The 23577-nt window shown below is 52.0% G+C and overlaps 1 protein-coding gene and 1 pseudogene across 6 annotated transcripts in view; both read left to right on the top strand.

Annotated features, from left to right (window-relative positions):
* LOC139240205 (pre-B-cell leukemia transcription factor-interacting protein 1-like) overlaps positions 1–23577 on the top strand; it is a 71088-nt gene that overhangs the window by 29457 nt on the left and 18054 nt on the right. For 3 of the 6 annotated variants that reach the window (XM_070868664.1, XM_070868662.1, XM_070868665.1), the window contains exons 3-6: positions 17809–17898; positions 19012–19075; positions 21535–21602; positions 22686–22845. In XM_070868664.1, coding sequence (XP_070724765.1) covers positions 17809–17898; positions 19012–19075; positions 21535–21602; positions 22686–22845 — 382 coding nt within the window. Of the gene's footprint in view, positions 1–12644; positions 12888–16511; positions 16663–17808; positions 17899–19011; positions 19076–21534; positions 21603–22685; positions 22846–23577 lie in introns of those variants that run through there. The other 3 variants (XM_070868666.1, XM_070868667.1, XM_070868663.1) reach the window with 3 other exon arrangements.
* LOC139240278 (U2 spliceosomal RNA) lies at positions 4604–4782 on the top strand (annotated as a pseudogene).

Below are 23577 nucleotides of genomic sequence, written 5' to 3'. Positions count from 1 at the left end.
GACTTTAATCTACATAATGATTGGGCTAACCAAACTGGTAGCAATGCGGTGGAGGAGGATTTCCTGGAGTGTATTAGGGATGGTTTTCTAGACCAGTATGTCGAGGAACCAACTAGAGAGCAGGCCATCCTAGACTGGGTGATGTGTAATGAGATGTGACTAATTAGCAATCTTGTTGTGCGAGGTCCATTGTGGAAAAGTGACCATAATATGGTAGAATTCTTTATTAAGGTGGAAAGTGACACAGTTAATTTGGAAACTGGGTTCTTAACTCAAGGAAAGGTAACTTCGATGGCGTGAATTGGCTAGAATAGACTGGCAAATGATACTTAAAGGGTTGACAGTGGATAAGCAATGGCAAACATTTAAAGATCACATGGATGAACTTCAGCAATTGTACATGCCTGTCTGGAGTAAAAATAAAATTGGGCAGGTGGCTCAACCATGGCTAACAAGGGAAATTAAGGATAGTGTTAAAGCCAAGGAAGAGGCATAGAAAAAGCAACAAACCTGAGGACTGGGAAAAATTTAGAATTCAACAGAGGAGGACTAAGGGTTTAATTAAGTGGGGGAAAATAGAATATGAGAAGAAGCTTGCAGGGAACATAAAAACTGACTGCAAAAGCTTCTATAAATATGTGAAGAGAAAAAGATATGTGAAGACAAATGTAGATCCCTTGCACCTCGGATTCAGGTGAATTTATAATGGGGAACAAAGAAATGGCAGACCAATTGAACCAATACTTTGGTTCTGTCTTCATGAAGGAAGACACAAATAACCGTCCGAATGTACGAAGGGATAGTGGGTCTAGTGAAAAGGAGGAACTAAAGGATATCCTTATTAGGCGGGAAATTGTGTTAGGGAATTTGATGGGATTGAAGGCCGATAAATCCTCGGGGCCTGATAGTCTGCATCCCAGAGTACTTAAGGAAGTGGCCCTAGAAATAGTGGATGCATTGGTGATCATTTTCCAACAGTCTATCGACTCTGGATCAGTTACTATGGACTGGAGGGTAGCTAATGTAACACCACTTTTTAAAAAAGGAGGGAGAGAGAAAATGGGTAATTATAGACCAGTTAGCCTGACATCAGTGGTGGGGAAAATGTTGGAATCAATTATTAAGGATGAAATAGCAGCGCATTTGGAAAGTAGTGACAGGATTGGACCAAGTCAGCATGGATTTATGAAAGGGAAATCATGCTTGACGAATCTTCTGGAATTTTTTGAGGATGTAACTAGTAGAGTGGACAAGGGAGAACTTGTGGATGTGGTGTATTTGGACTTTCAAAAGGCTTTTGACAAGGTCCCGCACAAGAGATTGGTGTGCAAAATCAAAGCACATGGTATTGGGGGTAATGTACTGACGTGGATAGAGAACTGGTTGGCAGACAGGAAGCAGAGAGTCGGGATAAACGGGTCCTTTTCAGAATGGCAGGCAGTGACTAGTGGAGTGCCGCAGGGCTCAGTGCTGGGACCCCAGCTCTTTACAATATACATTAATGATTTAGATGAAGGAATTGAGTGTAATATCTCCAAGGTTGCAGATGACACTAAACTGGGTGGCAGTGTGAGCTGTGAGGAGGATGCTAAGAGGCTGCAGGGTGACTTGGACAGGTTAGGTGAGATGGCAGATGCAGTATAATATGGATAATTGTGAGGTTATCCATTTTGGGGGCAAAAACACAAAGGCAGAATATTATCTGAAAGGCGGCAGATTAGGAAAAGGGGAGGTGCAACGAGACCTGGGTATCATGGTTCATCAGTCATTGAAAGTGGGCAGGTACAGCAGGCGGTGAGGAAGGCAAATGGTATGTTGGCCTTCATAGCTAGGGGATTTGAGTATAGGAGCAAGGAGGTCTTACTGCAGTTGTACAGGGCCTTGGTGAGGCCTCACCTGGAATATTGTGTTCAGTTTTGGTCTCCTAATCTGAGGAAGGACGTTCTTGCTATTGAGGGAGTGCAGCGAAGGTTCACCAGACTGATTCCTGGGATGGCTGGACTGATATATGAGGAGAGACTGGATCAACTGGGCCTTTATTCACTGGAGTTTAGAAGGATGAGAGGGGATCTTATACAAACGTATAAGATTCTGATGGGACTGGACAGGTTAGATGCGGGAAGAATGTTCCCGATGTTGGGGAAGAACCAGGGGACATAGTCTTAGGATAAGGGGTAGGCCATTTAGGACTGAGATGAGGAGAAACCTCTTCACTCAGAGAGTTGTTAACCTATGGAATTCCCTGCCGCAGAGAGTTGTTGATGTCAGTTCATTGGATGTACTCAAGAGGGAGCTAGATATGGCCCTTACGGCTAAGGGGATCAAGGGGTATGGAGAGAAAGCAGGAATGGGGTACTGAGGGAATGATCAGCCATGATCTTATTGAATGGTGATGCAGGCTCAAAGGGCCAAATGGCCTACTCCTGCACCTATTTTCTGTGTTTCTATGATGTGATCGGGGGCCCAGGAGAGGCAGGGGCCCAGGGGCAGCACGGCCCAGCCCACACTGCGATGTGTGCGTGCACTGGGTCCGTGCAGCAGAGCAGGTCTCCAGTCGTCCTGGTTAACCCTTGCCACTGGACCAAGACCTAGCTCTGTCAAGCCCCGTGTGGTGGCTGGTGTGCAACGGTCACCACACGTTTAAAAAAAACCCACGCACAGGCATCTTCGACCCTTCAGGATGTAGTTCGGGATCCGGAATATGATTGAAATACCTGTGAACTCATCCGTTTTTGGCGTAGAAGCAAGTCATCCTCTTTTCGAGGGACTGCCGATGATGATGGCTCACAAGACCCACTTCAGAAGGCAGTTGAGAGTCGATCATGTTGGCGTGGGACTGGAGTCACATATCGGCCCAGACCAGGTAAGGACGGCAGGCGTCTTTCCCTAAAACGGACGTCAGTGAACCAGTTGGGTTTTTAACCGCAATCTGTGACAGCTTCACAGTCACTTTTTACTGACAACAGCTCTTTATCTTCAGATTTCTTCGAGAGTTAGAAACATGGAAACATAAAAAATAGGTGCAGGAGTAGGCCATTCGGCCCTTCGAGCCTGCACCACCATTCAACAAGATCATGGCTGATCATCCACCTCAGTACCCCTTTCCTGCTTTCTCTCCATACCCCTTGATCCCTTTAGCCGTAAGGGCCATATCCAACTCCCTCTTGAATATATCCAACGAACTGACATCAACAACTCTCTGCGGTAGAGAATTCCACAGGTTCACAATTCTCTGCGTGAAGAAGTTTCTCCTCATCTCAGTCCTAAATGGCTTACCTCTTATCCTTAGACTGTGACCCCTGGTTCTGGACTTCCCCAACATCGGGAACATTCTTCCTGCATCTAACCTGTCCAATCCCGTCAGAATTTTATATGTTTCTATGAGATCCCCTCTCATTCTTCTAAATTCCAGTGAATACAGGCTCAGTCGATCCAGTCTCTCCTCATATGTCAGTTCTGCCATCTCGGGAATCGTTGCACTTCCTCAATAGCAAGAACGTCCTTCCTCAGATTAGGAGACCAAAACTGAACACTATATTCCAGGTGAGGCCTCACCAAGGCACTGTACAACTGCAGTAAGACCTCCCTGCTCCTGTACTCAAATCCCCTAGCTATGAAGGCCAACATACCATTTGCCTTCCTCACCGCCTGCTGTACCTGCATGCCAACTTTCAATGACTGATGTACCATGACGCCAGGGTCTCGTTGCACCTCCCCCTTTCCTAACCTGCCGCCATTCAGATAATATTCTGTCTTCCTGTTTTTGCCCCCAAAGTGGATAACCTCACATTTATCCACATTATACCGCATCTGCCATGCATTTGCCCACTCACCTAACCTGTCCAAGTCACCCTGCAGCCTCTTAACGTCATCCTCACAGATAATGCAAACTCAGTGTTGGGGATTTGAGCTCCTGCCAATACGGGAGGAGAACAGAGAGTTGGTTTCCCATTGTAGGTTTTTCCTGATTCATTCTAAGATTGGAAAAAACCTGAGGATGAGTCACAACGGAGAAAGGGTGTGGAGCAACCCACCCAAAAAAGTGTTATCAGCATTTTCCATTCACAGTTTGCAAAGCTGGTTTGACTTCAGTTTCTCATCCTATAAAATATTCCAGTTTTTTTTTAGGCAAATTGTCTGACTCCCACCTCCAGCCTTCACCCCTCCAATTCTCCTGCACTGCTCAATCCACATTTAAGAACATAAGAAATCGGAGCAGGCGTCGGCCATTCGGCCCCTCGAGCCTGCTCCGCCATTTAATACGATCATGGCTGATCCGATCATGGACTCAGCTCCACTTCCCCGCCCGCCCCCTTATCGGTTAAGAAACTGTCTATCTCTGTCTTAAATATATTCAATGTCCCGGCTTCCACAGCTCTCTGAGGCAGCGAATCCCACAGATTTACAACCCTCTGAGAAGAAATTCCTCCTCATCTCAGTTTTAAATGGGCGACCCCTTATTCTAAGACCATGCCCCCTAGTTCACTGGTAATGGCACCTTGCACATGACTGTGGAGGACTGGAATTGAGTGAGGTCCTTGCAGGCACAGCAGCAGCATTAACGTACTGCTCTTCTATGTGGTTCCATTTGAATTCGGTGAACCTGTATTCTCGGCCTTTTGGCTAAGATCAAGTGTAGTATCTGTTCTTATCAGTTTAATATCCCCGATGGGGACATGATATTGAATTGATTTTTGGACAGGGAGCTGGATCAAGGGCAGGCCCCGTCCACTCCAGGCACCGACCTGGTATTGCAATATTTCCAGGAACGGTGCAACTTCGCCTCTCGGCCTTTTGTCCTAAGATCAAACACATTGGCGCAAAGTGATCTTTGGCGTTAGAGTTGATCTGGAACGAAATTGGATAAAAAAATGTAAAAAAATTCGGTGCACCTGTATTAGCATTGGCGCTGTTATCGCGCCCATTGCTGCAACGGGCAGACCCCATTGACATGACAGCTTACAGCAGCAGCAGTGTGCACAAAGTCCCGTAAACAGCGAGATGCAGATCACTCAGATTCCAGTTTGAGGCTGAAAAATATACATTGCACAACCAAAGAAAGAGAGACTTATTTCACGACCACTGGACGTCACAAAGCCCTTTACAGCCAATGAAGTACTTTTGGAGTGCAGTCACTGTTGTAAGTAAGACTGGATCGACTAGGTTTATATTCACTGGAGTTTAGAAGAATGAGAGGGGATCTCATAGAAGCATATAAAATTCTGACGGGACTGGACAGGTTAGATGCAGGAAGAATGTTCCCGATGTTGGGGAAGTCCAGAACCAGGGGTCACAGTCAAAGGATAAGGGGTAAGCTATTTGGGACCGAGATGAGGAGAAACTTTGGTGGCAAAAACAGGAAGGCAGATTATTATCTGAATGGTGACAGATTAGTAAAAGGGGAGGTGCAACAAGACCTGGGTGTCATGGTACATCAGTCATTGAAGGTTGGCATGCAGGTACAGCAGGCAGTAAAGAAAGCAAATAGCATGTTGGCCTTCATAGCGAGGGGATTTGAGTATAGGGAGGTCTTACTGCAGTTGTACAGGTCCTTGGTGAGACCACACCTGGAATATTGTGTACAGTTTTGGTCTCCGAATCTGAGGAAGGACATTCTTGCTATTGAGGGAATGCAGCGAAGGTTCACCAGACGGATTCCCGGGATGACAGGACTGACATACGAAGAAAGACTGGATCGACTAGGCTTATATTCACTGGAATTTAGAAGAATGAGAGTGGATCTCATAGAAACTTATAACATTCTGGCAATACTGGACAGGTTAGATGCAGGAAGAATGTTCCCGATGTTGGGGAAGTCCAGAACCAGGGGACACAGTCTAAGGATAAGGGGTAAGCCATTTAGGACCGAGATGAGGAGAAACTTCTTCACTCAGAGAGTGGTGAACCTGTGGAATTCTCTGCCACAGAAAGTTGTTGAGGTCAGTTCGTTAGATATATTCAAAAGGGAGTTAGATGTGGCCCTTACGGCTAAAGGGATCAAGGGGTATGGAGAGAAAGCAGGAATGGGGTACTGAAGTTGCATGATCAGCCATCATCATATTGAATGGTGGTGCAGGCTCGAAGGGCCGAATGGCCTACTCCTGCACCTATTTTCTATGTTTCTATGTAATGTAGGAAACACGGCAGCCAATTAGCACACAGCAAGCTCCCTCAAACAGCAATGTGATAGTGACCCAGATAATCTGTTTTTGTTGATTGAGGGATAATTATTGACCAGGACTCCGGGGATAACTTTCAAAATAGTGCCACGGGATCCTTTACGTCCACTTATGAGAGCAGACGGGGCCTCGTTTTAATGTCTCCGAAAGACGGCACCTCCAACAGTGCATCACTCGCTCAGCACTGCCCCTCCGACAGTGCGGCGCTCCCTCAGAACTGCCCCTCCGACAGTGCGGCGCTCGCTCAGTACTGCCCCTCCGACAGTGCTGCGCTCCCTCAGTACTGCCCCTCCCTCAGTACTGCACTGGGGTGCCAGCCGAGACTTGTGTGCTCAAGCCCCTGGAATGGAACTTGAACCCACAACCTTCTGACTGAGGCGAGTGCTACCCACAAAGATGGATTTCAGATGCAATTTCTGCTTCCCCGTTTTCTTTTTAAAAACTAGCATTTTCCGCTCATACCTCCACCATATTGCGTCTTATTGCCTGAGCGAATGTACGACGGAGACTCTCGTTGAATTATACATCACAGAAGGAGGCCTTTCGGCCCATTGAGCCCGTGCTGTGCCGGCTCTGTGACAGAGCGATCCAATCAGTCCCACTCCCCCCTGCTCTTTCCCCACAGCCCGGCACATTTCTCCCCTTCCAGTATTTACCCAATTCCCCCGTTTGAAAGTCACGATTGAATCTGCTCCCACCGCCCTTTCAGGCAGCGTGTTCCCGATCACAGCTCGCTGCGTAAAAAAATTATAATTCTCGAACTTCGGTTATTTTGTCAATTATCTTAAATCTGTGTCCTCTGCTTACCGACCCTCCTGCCACTGGAAACAATTTCTCCTTACTTACACTTCATAATTTTGAGCGCCTCTGTCAAATCTTCTCCTGAACCTTTTCTGCTTCAAGAAGGACAATCCACACTAGAGAGGGTGCAGAGGAGATTTACCGGGATGTTGCACTAGAGAGGGTGCAGAGGAGATTTACCGGGATGTTGCACTAGAGAGGGTACAGAGGAGATTTACCGGGATGTTGCACTAGAGAGGGTGCAGAGGAGATTTACCAGGAAGTTGCACTAGAGAGGGTACAGAGGAGATTTACCAGGATGTTGCACTGGAGAGGGTACAGAGGAGATTTACCAGGATGTTGCACTGGAGAGGGTACAGAGGAGATTTACCAGGATGTTGCACTGGAGAGGGTACAGAGGAGATTTACCAGGATGTTGCACTGGAGAGGGTACAGAGGAGATTTACCAGGATGTTGCACTGGAGAGGGTACAGAGGAGATTTACCAGGATGTTGCCTGGACTGGAGAATTTTAGCGATGAGGAAAGATTGGATAGGCTGGGGTTGTTTTCTTTGGAACAGAGGAGGCTGAGGGGAGACCTGATTGAGGTGTATAAAATGATGAGGGGCCTGGATAGAGTGGATAGGACGGACCTGTTTCCCTGGGCAGAGGGGCCAACAACCAGGGGGCATAGATTGAAAGTAATTGGGAGGAGGTTTAGAGGGGATTTGAGGGGAAATGTCTTCACCCAGAGGGTGGTGGGGGTCTGGGGTGGAACTCACTGCCTGAAAGGGTGGTAGAGGCAGAAACCCTCACCACATTTAAAAAGTACCTGGATGTACACTTGAAGTGCCGTAACCTACAGGGCTACGGACCGAGAGCGGGAAAGTGGGATTAGGCTGGGTGGCTCTTGGGCAACCTGAGTGGACACGATGGGCCGAAATGGCCTCCTTCCGTGCTGTAAATTCCCAGCTTCTCCAGTCAGTGGTGTTTCAGAACCAGCCATTCGAAGACGAGAGAAAGAAATGCAGTTGGATTTCCTTCACTGCAGCCTAATTGGGTTAGGAAACTTACCCAGTGAACTGTGAGGCTCTTTGCTGAAGGCTGTTTGGGCACTTGCCCAGAGAAAGACTTGCATTTATATCGCGCCTTTCTTGCCCACTGGACGGCGCAAACTCAAAATGCAAGTGCCCAAACGAATCATTTTTGTCAGTTCAACCCTCTCTTGAGTATCGAATATGAGGAAGCTCTTGATTTGTGTGTGACATCCCACCCACACCTGGGGGACCCTGGCCCAAAGACCAGTCGGCCCTAAGTGGAGGAAGTGCATCCGGGAGGGCGCTGAGCACCTCGAGTCTCGTCGCCGAGAGCGTGCAGAAACCAAGCGCAGGCAGCGGAAGGAGCGTGCGGCAAACCAGTCCCACCCTCCCCTTCCCTCAACCACTGTCTGTCCCACCTGTGACAGGGACTGTGGCTCTCGTATTGGACTGTTCAGCCACCTAAGGACTGGTGTTAAGAGTGGAAGCAAGTCTTCCTCGATTCCGAGGGACTGCCTATGATGATGAAAGCTTCTCCATTTAATAGAAACACAGCGTAAAACCAGTCCTAAGTACTGACTCACGGGGACAGTCGACAGGCTGAGACCACAGTTCGTCTCTTGTCTTTCTCACACACACATGCACATGGTTCCTTTGAAAGGTCATTGCTTAACACGTGTCGGTTAAATATAAATTTTAGGCAGCCAAGTGGTTGAATATTGAGTGTAAGCATTTGTTAACATGGTATTACAAATGATAGTGTATGTATTGCATCAGTCTGTACAGAACATTGTGTTTTTTTGCTAACTTTTTGCAGGATTTTAAGTAAAATTACCACCAGGTACTTGGAGACACATGTTCCGGTTTTTTTCTGCCTGTTTCTAAAGAATATGCGAGAGAAACCTGTTATAATGGGAATTTTCTATGTAAACATTAGTACTGACTGAGGGGTCTGGGTAAAAACCTGAATTTATATAGCGGCTTTAATGTAGTAAAATGTCCCAAGGCGCTTCACAGGAGTGTTTATCAAACAATATTTGATACCATAAGTGTTATGTCTTGAATGAATAGTCAGACTAGATACTGCAAGCTCAAAGTAAGGTGTGACTGTTGTCCTTTATTACAGATCTCAGAGTGCCTCTCCAGCCTGTGAGGCCTCCTTATATACAGGTGCTCCCAAGGTATTGTGGGCTCCCTTGGGACTCCAGGGGATAAGCACTCTGGTGGTTAGACATGGTATTTACAGGTTTACCTACATAATAATAAGACCATAAGAAATAGGAGCAGGAGTAGGCCATACGGCCCCTCGAGCCTGCTCCGCCATTCAATAAGATCATGGCCGATCCGGTCATGGACTCAGCTCCACTTCCCTGCCCGCTCCCCATAACCCCTTATTGTTTAAGAAACTCTCTTAAATTTCTGTCTTAAATTTATTCAATGTCCCAGCCTCCACAGCTCTCTGAGGCAGCGAATTCCACAGCGATACCGAGCCACATAAGGAGATATTAGGGACAGGTGACCAAAAGCTGGGTCAGAGAGGTCGGTTTTAAGGAGCATCTTAAAGGAGGAGAGGCGGAGAGGTTTAGGGAGGGAGTTCCAGAGCTTGGGGCCCAGGCAGCTGAAGGCATGGCCACCGATGGTGGAGCGATTATAATCAGGGATGTTGAAGAGGGCAGAATTGGAGGAGCGCAGAGATCTCGGAAGGGTGTAGAGCTGGAGGAGGTTACAGAGATAGGGAGGGGTGTAGGGGCTGGAAGAGGTTACAGAGATAGGGAGGGGTGTAGGGGCTGGAGGAGGTTACAGAGATAGGGAGGGGTGTAGGGGCTGGAGGAGGTTACAGAGATAGGGAGGGGTGTAGGGACTGGAGGAGGTTACAGAGATAGGGAGGGGTGTAGGGGCTGGAGGAGGTTACAGAGATAGGGAGGGGTGTAGGGGCTGGAGGAGGTTACAGAGATAGGGAGGGGTGTAGGGGCTGGAGGAGGTTACAGAGATAGGGAGGGGTGTAGGGGCTGGAGGAGGTTACAGAGATAGGGAGGGGTGTAGGGGCTGGAGGAGGTTACAGAGATAGGGAGGGGGGAGGGGGGGCGAGGCCATGGAAAGTTTGAACACAAACCTAATAAGCCACGCAAATTTTGAACAACCTTTTCCTTTGTACATAAGCGTTCCAACATGGCTGCAAATCCTGATTTCTGAACAAATACTTCAACCAGCATTTATACAGCATAGAAAAAACACAACTCATTCTCTTCAATGCAGCATCAGGAAAAACGGATTTCATGCCAAAGATGGAAATATCAGCTTGGTCACGGAGGTGAGCTTTACAGCGCACCCAAATCTCTGCTGCCCTGTGTCCTAACTCGCACCAAGTCCCGCTCACCCATCACCCCTGTGCTCGCTGCCCCATGTCCTAACTCGCACCGAGTCCCGCTCACCCATCACCCCCTGTGCTCACTGCCCCGTGTCCTAACTCGCACCGAGTCCCGCTCACCCATCACCCCCTGTGCTCGCTGCCCCGTGTCCTAACTCGCACCGAGTCCCGCTCACCCATCACCCCCTGTGCTCGCTGCCCCGTGTCCTAACTCGCACCGAGTCCCGCTCACCCATCACCCCCTGTGCTCGCTGCCCCGTGTCCTAACTCGCACCGAGTCCCGCTCACTCATCACCCCTTTGCTCGCTGCCCCGTGTCCTAATTCGCACCGAGTCCCGCTCACTCATCACCCCCTGTGCTCGCTGCCCCGTGTCCTAACTCGCACCGAGTCCCGCTCACTCATCACCCCTTTGCTCGCTGCCCAGTGTCCGAACTCGCACCGAGTCCCGCTCACCCATCACCCCCTGTGCTCACTGACCTACATTGGCTCCTGGTCCAACAACACTTTTATTTTAAAATTCTCATCCTAATTTTCAAATCCCTCCATGGCCTTGTCCCTCCCTCTCTCTGTAATCTTCTCCAGCACTGCAAACTGCCCCCGCCCCCCCCCCCCCAACTCCTCCAAGATGCCCTCCTGAGCATCCCTGATTGTAATGGCTCCACCATTGGTGGCTGTGCCTTCTGTTGCCTGGGCCCCAAGCTCTGGAACTCCCTCCCTAAACCTCTCTGCCTCGCTACCTCTGTTCCTCCTTCAAGCCCTTCCTTAAAACCTACTTCTCTGACCAAGCTTTTGGTCACCTGCGCCAATTTCTACTTAGGCAGCTCGGTGTCAATTTTTTAAACTCAATACTCCTGTGAAGTGCCTTGATACTATGTTAAAGGCGCTATATAAATACACAGCACTGCCCCCCCACCCCCCATCATCAAAATCCACAGTTCAGCCTTAGACAACGTGGACCACTTTCCATACCTCGGGAGCCTACTATCAACAAGGGCAGACATCGATGACGAGATCCAACACCGGCTACAGTGTGCCAGCGCAGCCTTCGATCGCCTGAGGAAGAGAGTGTTTGAAGACCAGGATCTCAAATCTGGCACCAAGCTCATGGTCTACAGGGCTGTAGTGATACCCGCCCTCCTGTATGGCTCAGAGACGTGGACTATGTACAGCAGGCACCTCAAAGCTTTGGAGAAATACCACCAACATTGCCTCCAGCAGGAGGACAGACGCACAGTCAGTGTTCTCACTCAGGCCAACGTCCCCAGCATCGAAGCACTGACCACACTCGACCAGCTCCGCTGGGCGGGCCACATCGCCCGCATGCCTGACACGAGACTCCCAAAGCGAGCGCTCTACTCGGAGCTCCTTCACGGCAAGTGAGCCCCAGGTGGGCAGAGGAAACGTTACAAGGGACACCCTCAAAGCCTCCCTGATAAAGTGCAACATCCCCACCGACACCTGGGAGTCCCTGGCCCAAAGACCAGTCTACCCTAAGTGAAAACATAGAAACATAGAAAGTAGGTGCAGGAGTAAGCCATTCGGCCCTTCGAGCCTGCACTACCATTCAATATGATCATGGCTGATCATGCAACTTCAGTACCCCATTCCTGCCTTCTCTCCATACCCCTTGATCCCTTTAGCCGGAAGGGCTACATCCAACTCCCTTTTGAATATATCCAACGAACTGGCCTCAACAACTTTCTGTGGTAGAGAATTCCACAGGTTCACAATTCTCTGAGTGAAGAAGTTTCTCCTCATCTCGGGTCCTAAATGGCTTACCCCTTATCCTTAGACTGTGACCCCTGGTTCTGGGGGAAGAGCGTCCGGGAGGGCGCTGAGCACCTCGAGTCTCGTTGCTGAGAGCGTGCAGAAAACGGGCGCAGGCAGTGGAAGGAGCGTGTGGCAAACCGGACGCCCCCACCCCTTTTACTCAACCACTGTCTGTCCTGCCTGTGACAGGAACTGTGGTTTGCGTATTGGACTGTACAGCCACCTGAGAACTCACTTTTAGAGTGGAAGCAAGTCCTCGATTTTGAGGGACTGTGTACGATGATGATAAATACAAGTTGTCGTTGTGACGCACCCCACAGTTGAAAAGCACCCCCCCCCCAATAAAACTCAGGCCATCTGCTCAACATAACAGCTTCTTGCAAACTTTGCGGATTAGTTAAGCTGCCTGAAACACTCTGCAATAGCAGGAAAGCTGCAGCCCTGCCCAGCTTAAGACAGCAGCTGACTTGCCCCTTTCTGGGCTATAAATACAGCCGACTGCCTGTTGGTTGGCGATTGGTCGGAACCCAAGGCGGCCGCGGTACGCCGCGCCCGATTGGCCGGCGCCGGGCCCGCCGGGTAAAAGGCGGCGGCTGATTGGCCGAGGTCACGTGGGAGGAAATGTCGCGACGTCCCATCGCTTGCAACAAATTTAAAGCTGATAGAGGGAAGGTCTGGAGGGTGAGATTGAGGGTCCAGAGGGGGCACAGAGACCCCCTTGCCCCTCACAGAACCAGCAAAGCCTCAAAAAGGTATTACTTTTTAATCCAATTATACTTGAATATAACTTTAAGATATATCCATATCTACCTGGCTGGTTTCTGCTGTAATGTAAGATTTTAAACATCGATTTCTGCAATTTGATATTTTGCATGTTTGATTTATTTGCATATGCTTTCTTCTTTCAATGCTTATGTGTCCAGCTGTAGTCTCTCTCTCTCTCTCTCTCTCTTTAAATGCAGCCACTTCCAACTTGGAGTTATCACCCCAAAAAAATCAAAGCATTAATTTCTCACTTTTTCCTGTTTTAAGTTATGGATAATCTCAGTTCCATTGTAAACCTGGCTGCTGTCAGTGGATGAGGCAATAATGTGTTTGTATATCTTTTTGTATTTTAGTGTGTGTTTCACTTTGCTGTTCTTCAATGTGTTTTATATGCTTGTATTTATGTTATAATTCCCTTCGTCTCTCTGTCTGTCTCCCCCCCCCCCTCTGTCATCCCCCAACCCCCTCTGTCTCCTCCCTCCCTGTCTTTCTCCCTCCCTCCCTCCCTCCCTCTCTGTCTGCCTGCCTGCCTACCCCTCCTTCCCTCCCACCCTCCCTCTCTGCCTGTCTCTCCCTCCCTCTCTGTCTGTCTCTTCGCCCCCCCCCCCCCTTTTCTATAAGAACATAAGAAATAGGAGCAGGAGTCGGCCATACGGCCCCTCGAGCCTGCTCCACCATTTAATACAATCATGGCTGATCCGATCATGGACTCAGCTCCACTTCCCTGCCCGCCCCCTTATCGGTTAAGAAACTGTCTGTCTCTGTCTTAAATATATGCAATGTCCCGGCTTCCACAGCTCTCTGAGACAATGAATTCCACAGATTTACAACCCTCTGAGAGAAGAAATTTCTCCTCATCTCAGTTTTAAATGGACGGCCCCTTATTCTAAGACCGTGCCCCCTAGTTCTAGTCTCCCCCATCAGTGGAAACATCCTCTCTGCATCCACCTTGTCGAGCCCCCCTCATAATCTTATACGTTTTGATAAGATCACCTCTCATTCTTCAGAATTCCAATGAGTAGAGGCTCAACCTACCTATCTGTCTCCTTTTCCCCCCGCCCCCATCTGTCCCCCTCTCGATCCGTCTCACCCCCTGCCTCCCTGTCTGTCTGTCCCCCCCCCCCCCTCCCACTCTCCCTCCCTGTCTGTCTCCCCCAACACCCTCCTTGGCTGTCTGTCTCCCCCTCCCCCTCCCTCTCTCTCGCTGCCCCATATTAAGGTGATTATACGAGGAGTGAGGTTGATTTAATCGTGCACGACACAAGCTATAAACCGCGGCGGGGACAGTGACTTTCTAAATGATTTTACAAAGAGGAATGAATAACCTCCTGGCCCCCGCCCCCATTGGAAAGCGGCTGTCGAATGGGGGCAGGATCTGGCTCGCCTGCGATGCGCCCCAGAGTGGAATAGCCGGTCGCCTCCCTCAGCGCCTCGGTGCGCAGGTGATGCCTGTCTGAGTCCCGACTGGTGCCAGTGTTCGCTGGCATGCGTCAGCACTTGGGAGAGGAGAAATCAAGGGGATCAGTGATGCAGGCAAAGAGAGAGAAATCGGCAGCTGTCAGTGAAACTATTCCTGACTTGGCAGTTGCTGCGGGAGCTCGACGGGAAGGAGACTGAACTGATGAGTTGCACAAAATGTTTCTGAAATGACCGTGTGACTTTTCCAGCGAAACTCTGAATGAGAGAGCCCAGGGGGGTGAGTGAGTGGGTGGGAAGGCATTCGACCATCATCACTCGTCACAAGTCCGCCACGACTTTCCCGCTCCTCTGCTGTGCCTGGGCCCCGCCGATGCTATTCAACCATGTGGGGTAGCACAGCCGGCTCTCACCTGTCTGGAGGCACATTGGACCCGCCTGTGGCACTGTGCCTGGCCCCAGAGGCTGATCACCAGCGAGTTAAAACCTGCCGGAGGGGAGGGTGAGCCCTGTCGTTGAATTCGCTGAGTTTGATTTCTTAATAACCTGTTTTTTTTTTTTAAATCGCAGTTTGCCGAGAGACGGCACAGCCTGGCTTTCTGTACCAAGAAAGAAAGACTTGCATTTCTACAGCGCCTGCCGCGATCACCGAACGTCCCAAAGCGCTTTACGGCCAATGAAGTACTTTTTGGAGTGTGGTCACTGTTGTATTGTGGGAAACGCAGCAGCTCAATTTGCGCACAGCAAGCTCCCACACACAGCGATGTGATAATGACCCGGATCATCTGTTTTAGTGATGTTGGTTGAGGGATAAATATTTGCCCCAGGACACCGGGGAGAACTCCCCCTGCTCTTCTTCCAATAGTGGCCCCGGGATCTTTTACATCCACCCGAGAGGGCAGACGGGGCCTCGGTTTAATGTCTCATCCGAAAGACAGCCCCTCTGACAGTGCGGCGCTCCCTCAGCACTCCAGGGACTTGAGCACGTAAATCCAGACTGGCATTCCAGTGCGGTACTGAGGGAGCGCCGCACTGTCGGAGGGGCGGTACTGAGGGAGCGCCGCACTGTGGGAGGGGCAGTACTGAGGGAGCGCCGCACTGTGGGAGGGGCAGTACTGAGGGAGCGCCGCACTGTGGGAGGGGCGGTACTGAGGGAGCGCCGCACTGTGGGAGGGGCAGTACTGAGGGAGCGCCGCACTGTGGGAGGGGCGGTACTGAGGGAGCGCCGCACTGTGGGAGGGGCGGTACTGAGGGAGCCCCGCACTGTCGGAGGGGCAGTACTGAGGGAGCGCCGCACTGTCGGAGGGGCGGTACTGAGGGAGCGCCGCACTGTCGGAGGGGCGGTACTGAGGGAGCGCCGCACTGTCGGAGGGGCGGTACTGAGGGAGCGCCGCACTGTCGGAGGGGCGGTACTGAGGGAGCGCCGCACTGTCGGAGGGGCGGTACTGAGGGAGCCCCGCACTGTCGGAGGGGCGGTGCTGAGGGAGTGCCGCACTGTCGGAGGGGCGGTGCTGAGGGAGCGCCGCACTGTCGGAGGGGCGGTACTGAGGGAGCCCCGCACTGTCAGAGGGGCGGTGCTGAGGGAGTGCCGCACTGTCGGAGGGGCAGTGCTGAGGGAGCGCCGCACTGTTGGAGGGGCAGTACTGAGGGAGCGCCACACTGTTGGAGGGGCAGTACTGAGGGAGCGCCGCACTGTCGGAGGGGCGGTACTGAGGGAGCGCCGCACTGTCGGAGGGGCAGTGCTGAGGGAGCGCCGCACTGTCGGAGGGGCGGTACTGAGGGAGTGCCGCACTGTTGGAGGTGCCGTCTTTCGGATGAGACGTTAAACCGAGGCCCCGTCTGCCCTCTCGGGTAGATGTAAAAGATCCCGGGGCCACTATTGGAAGAAGAGCAGGGGGAGTTCTCCCCGGTGTCCTGGGGCCAATATTTATCCCTCAACCAACATCACTAAAACAGATGATCCGGGTCATTATCACATCGCTGTGTGTGGGAGCTTGCTGTGTGCAAATTGAGCTGCCGCGTTTCCCACAATACAACAGTGACCACACTCCAAAAGTACTTCATTGGCTGTGTAGCGCTTGGGGAAGCCCCGAGGCTGTGAAAGGCGCTATAGAAATGCAGTTCTCTCTCTCTGCGCTTGGCGGATGAGATTCCAGATACTGTTCCAATCCCTCTTTCCTCATTAACGCCTAGAGCTCGTGGGCATTCATTTAGGATTGATCCACCAGTGAGGGGCCGTCAGCTGATATTGGATGTTTGGTGGGATGCCAAGAAGCATCGCGCGATCGGCCGCGTGAGATCTCTGCGCGGAACGTTCCAGAAGCTGCGGTATTAGCCGGCGCCTAGGTGAGAACAAGGTGCGCGTTGCTGCATGGCTGATTTGCGACGTTTTCCGTTTGTCGAGTGGATTGTTCTCCTTGGAGCAGAGAAGGTTGTGCTGGAGATTTAATTGAGGCGTTCAAAATCACGAGGGGTTTTAAGAACATCAGAAATAGGAGCAGGAGTCGGCCATTCGGCCCCTCGAGCCTGCTCCGCCATTTAATACGATCATGGCTGATCCGATCATGGACTCAGCTCCACTTCCCTGCCCGCCCCCTTATCGGTTAAGAAACTGTCTTTCTCTGTCTTAAATTTATTCAATGTCCCGGCTTCCACAGCTCTCTGAGGCAGCGAATTCCACAGATTTACAACCCTCTGAGAGAAGAAATTCCTCCTCATCTCAGTTTTAAATGGGCGGCCCCTTATTCTAAGACCATGCCCCCTAGTTCTAGTCTCCCCCATCAGTGGAAACATCCTCTCTGCATCCACCTTGTCGAGCCCCCCTCATAATCTGATACATTTCGATAAGATCACCTCTCATTCTTCTGAATTCCAATGAGTAGAGGCCCAACCTCCTCAACCTTTCCTCATAAGTCAACCCCCTCATCCCCGGAATCAACCGAGTGAACCTTCTCTGAACTGCCTTTAAAGCAAGTATATCCTTTCGTAAATATGGAAACTAAAACTGCACGCAGTACTCCAGGTGTGGCCTCACCAATACCCTGTATAACTGTAGCAAGACTTCCCTGCTTTTATACTCCATCCTCTTTGCAATAAAGGCCTTTTGACCGAGTAAATCAGGAGAGACTGTTCCCGGGGGCAGGAGGGTGGGTAACCAGGGGGACACAGATTGACGATAATCGGCGATGGAACCAGAGGGGGGAGATGGGGAGAATGTGTTTTGACGCAGCGAGTTGTTGTGATCGGGAACGCGCTGCCTGAAAGGGCGGTGGGAGCAGATTCAATCGGGACTTTCAAACGGGGGAATTGGGTAAATACTGGAAGGGGGGAAATGTGCCGGGCTGTGGGGAAAGAGCAGGGGGGAGTGGGACTGATTGGATCGCTCTGTCACAGAGCCGGCACAGCACGGGCTCCATGGGCCCAATGGGATCCTCCTGTGCTGTATTGTTCCATGTGTTCTGTTCACGGGTTTTCCTGGTTTTTGTTTCTCAGATACGGACTTGCTCAGCGATGGATGACGGGATGTCAGGCAGTCCGGATGAAGCTCAGACTTCAATCCCAAATCTGTTGGTGATAACCGAGGTATCCATGCTTTCTGAAACCCGCTCTAATGTATAGCTTTGGGCCCCGAGCCTGCCCATCGCTGGGAGGGGTGGAAGCAGGCACTGATCCGATTAGCCCCTGGAAGCGCCCAGGTTTGTTACCAATGTCAGCCGTGGCTCAGTGGGCAGCACACTCGCCTCTGAGTCAGAAGGTTGTGGGTTCAAGTCCCACTCCAGGAACTTGAGCACATAAATCTAGGCTGACACTCCAGGATAGTGCTGAGGGAGCGCTGTACTGCATTGTCGGAGGGCAGTGCTGAGGGAACGCCGCACTGCGCTGTCGGAGGGGCAGTACTGAGGGAGTGCTGCACTGTCGGACGGGCAGTACTGAGGGAGTGCCGTACTGAGGGAGCGCCGCACTGTCGGAGGGGGGGGTAGTGAGGGAGCGCTGTACTGTCGGACGGGCAGTACTGAGGGAGTGCTGTACTGTCGGAGGGGCGGTACTGAGGGAGTGCTGTACTGTCGGAGGGGCAGTACTGAGGGAGTGCTGTACTGTCGGAGGGGCGGTACTGAGGGAGCGCCGCACTGTCGGAGGGGCAGTACTGAGAGAGCGCCGTACTGTCGGAGGGGCACTACTGAGAGAGCGCCGTACTGCACTGTCGGAGGGGCAGTACTGAGAGAGCGCCGCACTGTCGGAGGGGCAGTACTGACGGAGCGCCGTACTGTCGGAGGGGCAGTACTGAGAGAGCGCCGCACTGTCGGAGGGGCAGTACTGACGGAGCGCCGTACTGTCGGAGGGGCAGTACTGAGGGAGCGCCGTACTGTCGGAGGGGCAGTACTGAGGGAGCGCCGCACTGTCGGAGGGGCAGTACTGAGAGAGCGCCGCACTGTCGGAGGGGCAGTACTGACGGAGGGGCAGTACTGAGGGAGCGCCGTACTGTCGGAGGGGCAGTACTGAGGGAGTGCCGCACTGTCGGAGGGGCAGTACTGAGAGAGCGCCGCACTGTCGGAGGGGCAGTACTGAGGGAGTGCCGCACTGTCGGAGGGGCAGTACTGAGGGAGCGCCATACTGTTGGGGTTGTGTGTGTGTGTATGACCCTGTGGGGTGGGGGACAGTATCTAACCTTGGTGAAGCTGTTGATGGGTTTTGCAGGACTTGGATGCAGAGAGCGAGTGGGATGGGACCTGCCAGCCATCTCCGATCACCAACCTTCCAGGTAGGAACGTCGGCCCGAATATTTTTATTTTTATGCGTTCCTGGGATGTGTGCATCGCTGGCAAAGCCGGCATTTATTGCCTGTTGCTAATTGTCCTTGTCCGGGTAACTGACTGGGGCCTGTCGACGGGCCCAGACCTGGCCTGTATCGGGTGCATTACCCTCTGTGATGGCTGGCTGTGTCCGACAGCATGACCAACCGCCCCCGCCCCCCGTTCCTGATTTCTCCTGACCTTCACGGCAACAGCTGAGCATTTCATGCTCTGACCATCGCGAGGCAGTGCGGGCGATACTCCAGGTTTAGTGCTCCTCCAATCTTTCGGATGAGACATTAAACCGAGGCCCCGTCTGCCCTCTCGGGTGGATGTAAAAGATCCCGGAGCCACGATTGGAAGAAGATCAGGGGGAGTTCTCCCCGGTGTCCTGGGGCCAATATTTATCCCTCAACCAACATCACTAAAACAGATGATCCGGGTCATTATCACATTGCTGTGTGTGGGAGCTTGCTGTGCGCAAATTGAGCTGCCGCGTGTCCCACAATACAACAGTGACTGCGCTCCAAAAGTACTTCATTGGCTGTGAAGCGCTTTGGGACGTCCAGTGGTCGTGAAAGGTGCTATATAAATGCAAGTCTTTTTTAAAAAAAAAAAAAAAAAAATCCCTTCTCTGTAAATTCCAGTGCCATCTCTCTCTCTCTCCCTCTCCTCCCCACAATGCGAGATCCTTCCCCAGTGGCACTAGAGGGCGCATTCTCCTGTACGAAGCTGAGCCACTATTCCACCATGGGGGGAGCACTCCCCCAGACCCTGATCCTACCCTTGATTGTCACCCCCACACGGCATGGAATTAAGACGGACCTCGCATTTCTATAGGGCCTTTCACAGCCTCAGGATGTCCCAAAGCGCTTTACAGCCAATGAAGTACTTTTTTTGACCGTGTGGTCACTGTTGTATTGTGGGAAACGCGGCAGCTCAATTTGCGCACAGCAAGCTCCCACACACAGCAATGTGATAATGGCCTAGAGCATCTGTTTTAGTGATGTTGGTTGAGGGATAAATATTGGCCTCAGGACACCGGGGAGAACTCCCTCTGCTCTTCTTCCAATAGTGGCCCCGGGATCTTTTACATCCACCCGAGAGGGCAGACGGGGCCTCGGTTTAACGTCTCATCCGAAAGACATGGAATCGCTCCCTTTACTGAATTGGAGTGTCAGCAAATTAAAACCCCCTCTACACTGTCCCATCACACACTCCCAGGGCAGGTACAGGGGGTTAGATACAGAGTAAAGCTCCCTCTACACTGTCCCATCAAACACTCCCAGGGCAGGTACAGCACGGGGTTAGATACAGAGTAAAGCTCCCTCTACACTGTCCCATCAAACACTCCCAGGGCAGGTACAGGGGGATAGATACAGAGTAAAGCTCCCTCTACACTGTCCCATCAAACACTCCCAGGGCAGGTACAGGGGGTTAGATACAGAGTAAAGCTCCCTCTACACTGTCCCATCAAACACTCCCAGGGCAGGTACAGGGGGATAGATACAGAGTAAAGCTCCCTCTACACTGTCCCATCAAACACTCCCAGGGCAGGTACAGGGGGTTAGATACAGAGTAAAGCTCCCTCTACACTGTCCCATCAAACACTCCCAGGGCAGGTACAGGGGGTTAGATATAGAGTAAAGCTCCCTCTACACTGTCCCATCAAACACTCCCAGGGCAGGTACAGCACAGGGTTAGATACAGAGTAAAGCTCCCTCTACACTGTCCCATCAAACACTCCCAGGGCAGGTACAGCACGGGGTTAGATACAGAGTAAAGCTCCCTCTACACTGTCCCATCAAACACTCCCAGGTCAGGTACAGCACGTGGTTAGATACAGAGTAAAGCTCCCTCTACACTGTCCCATCAAACACTCCCAGGGCAGGTACAGGGGGTTAGATACAGAGTAAAGCTCCCTCTTCACTGTCCCATCAAACACTCCCAGGGCAGGTACAGGGGGTTAGATACAGAGTAAAGCTCCCTCTACACTGTCCCATCAAACATTCCCAGGGCAGGTACAGCACGGGTTAGATACAGAGTAAAGCTCCCTCTACACTGTCCATCAAACACTCCCAGGGCAGGTACAGCACGGGGTTAGATACAGAGTAAAGCTCCCTCTACACTGTCCCCATCAAACACTCCCAGGGCAGGTACAGCACGGGGTTAGATACAGGGTAAAGCTCCCTCTACACTGTCCCATCAAACACTCCCAGGGCAGGTACAGGGGGTTAGATACAGAGTAAAGCTCCCTCTACACTGTCCCCATCAAACACTCCCAGGGCAGGTACAGCACGGGGTTAGATACAGAGTAAAGCTCCCTCTACACTCCTTGCTTGTGTGCAGAAATGTCGGGTGTCACACCCTCATTGAAATGGAGTGGGACAATTTTCGGACTGACTCTTGTTTTTTCCTCCTTTGACAGCAGATGTCAAGACTCCTCCCTCGCTCGCTGAACATGAGGAAGAACCAACATTGCAAACTAGCCGAGAGGTACCTTTTCACACTTGTACATCCAGCCGTGGGAACCAGTCACAGCAGAAGGCGGGCTGAGAGGATTGCTGCCGTGGCAATCCAGTTTCAAGGGAAAGTGACACTGGGATTGGGAGAGGCAACTGAGTGATGGAGGAGCTCAATCTGGCTTCTGGATCCCAACCAGCTCCCAACCAGCCCCCATTCCCAGCCAGTGCACAGGGAGCTTTACTCTGTATCTAACCCCGTGCTGTACCTGCCCTGGGAGTGTATGATGGACAGTGTAGAGGGAGCTTTACTCTGTATCTAACCTCCTGTACCTGCCCTGGGAGTGTATGATGGACAGTGTAGAGGGAGCTTTACTCTGTATCTAACCCCGTGCTGTACCTGCCCTGGGAGTGTATGATGGACAGTGTAGAGGGAGCTTTACTCTGTATCTAACCCCCTGTACCTGCCCTGGGAGTGTTTGATGGGACAGTGTAGAGGGAGCTTTACTCTGTATCTAACCCCGTGCTGTACCTGCCCTGGGAGTGTTTGATGGGACAGTGTAGAGGGAGCTTTACTCTGTATCTAACCCCCTGTACCTGCCCTGGGAGTGTTTGATGGGACAGTGTAGAGGGAGCTTTACTCTGTATCTAACCCCCTGTACCTGCCCTGGGAGTGTTTGATGGGACAGTGCAGAGGGAGCTTTACTCTGTATCTAACCCCCTGTACCTGCCCTGGGAGTGTTTGATGGGACACTGTAGAGGGAGCTTTACTCTGTATCTAACCCTCTGTACCTGCCCTGGGAGTGTTTGATGGGACAGTGTAGAGGGAGCTTTACTCTGTATCTAACCCCCTGTAACTGCCCTGGGAGTGTTTGATGGGACAGTGTAGAGGGAGCTTTACTCTGTATCTAACCCCGTGCTGTACCTGCCCTGGGAGTGTTTGATGGGACAGTGTAGAGGGAGCTTTACTCTGTATCTAACCCTCTGTACCTGCCCTGGGAGTGTTTGATGGGACAGTGTAGAGGGAGCTTTACTCTGTATCTAACCCCCTGTACCTGGTCCCGGTTGTTTGCCTCTGGCCCCCGAGTCACCTGCTGTCTCCTCCTTTCTCCCCTAGGCCCCACCCTTCGAGGCCGGCACAGGCGAGGGTGCATCGGACCCCCCCGACGTGGACGCGGCGGGCAGTGGGGACCCCTGGCGCCCGGGGGCTCCTGCGGAGGAGAGTAAGGGCCCTGGCGCTGAGCCCGAAGTTCCAAGCGAGGGCGGCGGGCGAGCGGGTAAGCTCTCTGCGCGCACACCAGCGGCAACACCGTCCCCCCGCTCAGTCCTCGTGACTCCTTCCCCCCCCCCCCCCACCCCCCGCGTCTGCCCTGTATCCTGTTGGGAGATCACGTGGGCTCGAAGCTCCCCGGGCAGCGCCGGGCACTGCCGCTTTAGCGGGCGAGTGTTGATGCCCGGCACCCTGCCCAGCAACTCGTTTCCCCCCCCCCCCCCCCCTGCCCCACCGGCTCCAGCACGCCCCTCCCAACACCCGGCCCCTCGCGCTCCCGGAGACGCCTTCACTGATCAAGCGCCCATCTCGCTCGCTCGTGGCCTTGCGCTGCTCTTGGTCCTGCGCGGCAGGTCAATCAATCGCGTCCGCTCCCGGCTGTTTAATACCGGGGATCGTGTGAGAGAGGGCGGGAGGTGAGCATGTAGAGACACACGCGATAAGTTGCATTTCTATGGCGCCTTTAACAGAGCAAACCCCTCCCAAGGCTCTTCACAGTAGCGTTCTCAATATTGAGACCGAGCCACATGAGATATTAGGACAGGGGATCAAAAGCTGGGTCGAGGAGGTCGGTTTTAAGCAGCGTCTTAAAGGAAGATAGACAGAGGTTTAAGGTCAAACTCTCCTTTTGTAACCCGTGCTGTACCTGCCCTGGGAGTGTTTGATGGGACAGTGTAGAGGGAGTTTTACTCTGTATCTAACCCCGTGCTGTACCTGCCCTGGGAGTGTTTGATGGGAC

This window comes from Pristiophorus japonicus, chromosome 30 (genome assembly GCF_044704955.1).
Source record: "Pristiophorus japonicus isolate sPriJap1 chromosome 30, sPriJap1.hap1, whole genome shotgun sequence".
Taxonomy (NCBI): Eukaryota; Metazoa; Chordata; class Chondrichthyes; family Pristiophoridae; genus Pristiophorus; species Pristiophorus japonicus.
The sequence above is the reverse complement of the archived record's forward strand: the minus strand, read 5'-3'. Positions and strand labels throughout refer to the sequence as shown.